This window comes from Budorcas taxicolor, chromosome 20 (genome assembly GCF_023091745.1).
Source record: "Budorcas taxicolor isolate Tak-1 chromosome 20, Takin1.1, whole genome shotgun sequence".
Lineage (NCBI taxonomy): Eukaryota > Metazoa > Chordata > Mammalia > Artiodactyla > Bovidae > Budorcas > Budorcas taxicolor.
In genome coordinates, this window is record NC_068929.1 from 66,533,594 (window position 1) to 66,539,261 (window position 5,668).

At 43.8% G+C, this 5,668-nt stretch overlaps 1 protein-coding gene across 1 annotated transcript; it reads left to right on the forward strand.

The window, feature by feature from the left end:
• The first annotated feature begins 496 nt into the window (after positions 1-496).
• TAS2R1 (taste 2 receptor member 1) lies at positions 497-1,387 on the forward strand. The gene has a single exon (XM_052659353.1). The coding sequence runs from the start codon at positions 497-499 to the stop codon at positions 1,385-1,387; it is 891 nt and encodes a 296-aa protein (XP_052515313.1).
• The last annotated feature ends 4,281 nt before the right edge of the window (positions 1,388-5,668 follow it).

The window sequence follows — 5,668 nt, forward strand, 5'->3', positions numbered from 1 at the left end:
ATACTATGTCATTATAATAGCACAGATTTTTTTTTTTTTAAGAGTTTTCTGTAAAGAATGCCTTGCAAATGTTAAATAGAATCACACCTATAGGCATAATTAAACAATTCATGGTACAGGTGAGGATTGAGAAGCTTCCATTGCTTAGGTACTGGAGGAGAACTTCTCCAGCCCCGGAGGTATCTGGTTCCACCATTTGCTTGTGATAAAGCTCAAAGCCAAATAGACCAGGGAAATGCAAATACCATCATTAAGAGGCAAATCATTGCTCAAGCATCTCTTTCTTATTTGACTGCCTTGGGACTAAATAGAGGAAACAGTGATAGAAACAAATGTCCGCCACATTCCTACTTCATTGCTTTTGTTGTTAAGAGCTGTATTCTCTAAAGGAATTCTAGTTGAAGAATAAAGAAAACTGAAATAATCCAAAACTGTCTGAAAATCCATAGCTACATCATTTTTTAAAGTAAGTGATTCGTTTTTTTTTCTTTTCAGAATGCTGGAGTGTCACCTTGTCAGCCACCTTGTTTTGACAGTGATACAATCTCTGTTTGGGATTTTAGTAAATGGCATCATTCTGATTGTGAACGGTACTGACTTGATCAAGCAGAGAAAGTTGATCCCACTGGATCTCCTTGTTTCCTGCTTGGCGATTTCCAGGATGGGAATTCAGCTGGCCTTCTTCTACATTAACCTGGCTCTTCTTTCCTTGGTCAAATTCCCTCAGGTTACTGAGAAGCTTGTAGTTTTCACATTTGTAAATGATTTGGGACTTTGGTTTGCCACCTGGCTCAGTGTCTACTACTGCACCAAGATTGCTACCATCGCTCACCCTCTCTTATTCTGGTTGAAGATGAAGATCTCCAAGCTGGTTCCTTGGCTGATTCTTGCGTCCCTGCTGTATGCATGTAGTACTTCTGCTGTGCATGTCAAATATAAGTGGGCATTTTACGGAGAAGACTTCCTGGGCCTTTTCTTCCCAAATGTAACAACTCACATCAAAGTAACCCCTACTTTACAGTCTGCCTTTCTGTTTGCTGAGTTTGCATTGCCGTTTTTCATCTTCCTGATTTCTTCTCTGCTCTTGATATTTTCCTTGGGGAGACACGCCTGGCAGGTGAGAAACACATGGACAGGCCCCAGAAACTCTCACACATGTGCATACATCAGGGCATTTCACTCCATCCTGTCCTTCCTGGCCCTCTATCTCTGCCACTACCTGATCGTTGCTTTGATCTTTTTTCAAATTTTTAACCTTAGAAGCTTCCTATTTCTGTTCTGCACCTTCGTGGTTGGTTCATACCACTCCATCCACTCTATTACTTTAATTTTAGGAAACCCAAAAATGAAACAAAATGCAAAGGCATTGCTCCTCCTCAGAAAGTGAGGTCAGTGAGAGAGAACTTTGATCCAGTCAAAAATTTGGCAGTTCAGTGAATTAACGGAAGCTGCTCAGCCTCCCTCAGCCAAACGAAGTCTGTTCACAAATTTACAAAGCATCATCTAAAGACTATTTGTTCAACTTGAGACATTTTTGTGGACGCTCTCCTTTTTCAAAGGGTTACACTGATTTTCAAAGCGTAAAATGTGTTGCTGGATTATGTCAATGGCAGTATCCCTGCCAGGTGCTACCTCACTGGAGAAGCCTGGGTAAGTGGTACAGGGATTTTTCTGTATTATTTGTTACACACATCCATGCTAAGTCACTTCAGTCATGTCCAACTCTCTGCGACCCTATGGACTGTAGCCCACCAGGCTCCTACGTCCATGGGATTCTCCAGGCAAGAATACTGGAGTGGGTTGCCATGCCCTCCTCCAGGGGATCTTCCCTATCCAGAGATCGAACTCACATCTCTTATGTCTCCTATATTGCCAGGCTGGTTCTTTACTGCTACTGCCATCTGGGAGACCCTTTTAATATTTCTTATGACTGCTTACAAATCTGCAGTTATCTCAAAATAAAAAACTTAAAGAAAAAGGGAAGCACCTGTTGGAACTCGTGATGGCAGAAGGATGCATGAATGTCCTGGGGACCCTGTGTGTCTAACGCTGGTTTTAGATGATTTATCCTGACTGAAAGCATTGATTGGTCATTCCTTATCTGCCTGGATATTATTTCTGCACTTTTTTTTAGAGTCACAGACAACAGAACCATATTCTCCTCACCAGATCAGAGAGTAAGCCGAGGACAGGCTGGATTTCTCTGGCCCTGTAAGTAGGTCCACCTACTCCATGCTGCCAAGAACCTAAGTGCCATGGTGACATGATAGAAAGGCAGACAGGTGCTAGAGGAAGAGGAAACAAGGGTTGAACTCTCATTTTCCATTTCACCTAACTGGACACACTGATCAGACAGTAGCTTGCAAAGACATTTCATTTTGCACTTGTGTGCTCAGCTTTGGGGCCCTCTCACCTGATGGAGGCAATGTGGACCTCCCACCACGCTGCATCTCTTCTCAATGAGGCAACATCAGTAGGTGGGTGGGCTGGGGGCTTCTCCATCTGCTTGAAGTCACAGATGCAATTTCGAACTAGCTGATGACATCAGATGCTAAGAAACATGTATATTCCTAAAACACCTTCAGAACCCTTTTTTGTTTCCCAGTGGAAGCAAAAGATATTCCTTATTTTGGCCAGCTTGCAGCTTATGTGTAATGACAGAAAATGTGTTAGGTTTGGATTTGTCAGTCATCAACAACATGGATTCAAATGCTGGTGTATAAACCTAAGATATACAGATCTCTTTGTATTAAACTGAGGTCTTCGCTTCAGAAGATCCTTGGTGTGGGAAAGCTCTGAGGTTACTCTTGCTCTTCCTCTGGAGGAAGGAACAAAGCAACAAACTTTGTCTTCTTGGAATTTCCTTCCACCTCGTCCTAGTGGGTGGGAAGGTTTATAGCTAGCTGTGTACTCAGGGGGCCAGCTCTGGAAAGAGTGGTTGTGCCCTGGAGATAATGATCACTGTTTCCTTTGGAGGGGACAGTGAGGAATCACATTTTCTGGACATGTCAAGTTTAGATGCCTTCTCCTTGAAATATGGTGAGAAAAGCAGAAGAGATTTCAAATATTTGGGGGGATGGGAAATCTGTAACTATACAAGTCTCATGTGATTGTTTTACTCAGATGCCAAGTTCTCATTCAATTACATGCAAATCTTGCTTTAATAATGCTGGTTAATGAGATGAATATGAAAGTATGATTGTTTGTATGCTTAAAAGTTACCAAGAGTTTTATATATATATACATACATATATATAAAGAGAATTCATGCTAATGCAAACTGTTCCAGAAACACGTTCTCAGTCTACTTTCCTAGAAATGTTGCCCAGCTCTCATGCTGATGGAGATTGTGAAGGACACTAATTGCCCCATCGCTGATGGAAGCAAAACAGACTCAGTCTTTTGGTTGCTTCAGTTCAGTTCAGTTCAGTCACTCAGTCGTGTCCGACTCTTTGCGACCCCATGAATTGCAGCATGCCAGGCCTCCCTGTCCATCACCAACTCCCGGAGTTCACTCAGACTCACGTCCATCCAGTCGGTGATGCCATCCAGCCATCTCATCCTCTGTTGTCCCCTTCTCCTCCTGCCCCCAATCCCTCCCAGCATCAGAGTCTTTTCCAATGAGTCAACTCTTCACATGAGGTGGCCAAAGTACTGGAGTTTCAGCTTTAGCATCATTCCTTCCAAAGAAATCCCAGGGCTGATATCCTTCAGAATGGACTGGTTGGATCTCCTTGCAGTCCAAGGGACTCTCAAGAGTCTTCTCCAACACCACAGTTCAAAAGCATCAATTTTTCAGCACTCAACTTTCTTCACAGTCCAACTCTCACATCCATACATGACTACTGGAAAAACCATAGCCTTGACTAAACGGACTTTGTTGGCAAAGTAATGTCTCTGCTTTTAAATATGCTATCTAGTTTGGTCATAACTTCCTTCCAAGGAGTAAGCGTCTTTTAATTTCATGGTTGCAATCACCATCTGCAGTGATTTGGAGCCCAGAAAGATAAAGTCAGCCACTGTTTCCACTCTTTCCCCATCTATTTGCCATGAAGTGATGGGACCATAAGCCATGATCTTCGTTTTCGAGTTTTAAGCCAACATTTTCACTCTCCTCTTTCACTTTCATCAAGAGGCTCTTAGTTTTTCTTCACTTTCTGCCATAAGGGTGGTGTCATCTGCGTATCTGAAGTTATTGATATTTCTCCCGGCAATCTTGATTCCAGCTTGTGCTTCTTCCAGCCCAGCGTTTCTCATAATGTACTCTGCATGTAAGTTAAATAAGCAGGGTGGCAGTATACAGCCTTGACGTTTGGAGCTGCCTTTATGTGGGCAAAGTGTTCTAGTCCTGCTCACTTCGCACGGGATTAGCCCCTGCCGTGGTACAGTGTCGTCTTCTACCCAATCCCTGAGATGGGGCTGGACACGGTCACCCCAGGAGCCTTGCTGTGGGAGTGCACGCCCATGGGTCAGGCCAGAGGACTGCTGACCACACAGGACAAGGCACTGTCCACTCTTCCTTCGTGTCCTGTGGTTCCCCTGCTCAGTCAGTAGCAGAGGAGATGGGCAAGGAGACAGGCTCTTACAGTGAGGCCGGGAGCAGCGAGAGTATTCCATTCCATCTCAGTAAGAGGTCGGATGAGCACCTCCAAACCAGGAGACACACGTCGCCACACTGCCACCCATTCTCTATTCAGAGGTTGACCCGTTTGGTGCTCAAGCTTCAGGGATTCTCCATGGTTTCAGTGACCACAAGACAGTGACTCCAACCAAGAAGACTAAATCTCTGTGCTTATATCAACAGTTTTCTCAAAATACAAACACTGTAACAATTTGGATATGAGGAAAGAAACGCAACAGTTCTAAAACTCTTCCAAAGTAAGAATGCCTTTTAAATCCTCAGTCACTAATTCAAATGTAGTAACTGCTTGTAGTTAGAATAATCCTGACCCAGAAGTGGAAAGAAGACTTTAAATTTAATGTATACTCATCTTCATTAGGGCTTCCCAGGTGGTGCTAGTTGTAAAGAATCTGCCTGTTAATAAGGAGATGAAAGAGATGCGGGTTTGATCCCTGGGTTGGGAAGAACCCGTGCAGAAGGAAATAAATGGCAACCCACTCCAACATTCTTGCCTGGAAAATTCCGTGAACAGAGGAACCTGGCAGGCTATAGTCCACAGGGTCTGAAAAAGTCAGACACAAGTGACAGACTGACACACACATCTTCTTCAGGCTAAGGACCACCCATTCCGGACACTTTAGACAGTTTCAATATTATGCCCCATTGCATGCTTAAGTACAGTCATTCATGTCAAACTAGGCTGTGATTTTAGGCTTGGGAAACACGATTTCCGTAGCTTTAGGGAATGTAGACCTACTTCTCTTGGGGCAAGAGGAGGGATAGGTAGACATATCCGAGAAAGGAAGACACTAAACAGATCATTCAAACCAGCATTGGCAATCAGTGGGATAACAGATGCTGCAGACAGATGGAGCCCATGTTGGAGAAAAATCCAAATGGCGGGGGCAGGAGACCCACCTGTTTCAAAAGGGTCTTGCTACAGTGTGAATTTGGAATCAAGTTAGTGACTGTATTAGTACAAACAATATCAGCACTGCACGCGCTTAGTTGCTCAGTCACGTCCAACTCTTCATGACCCTTTGGACT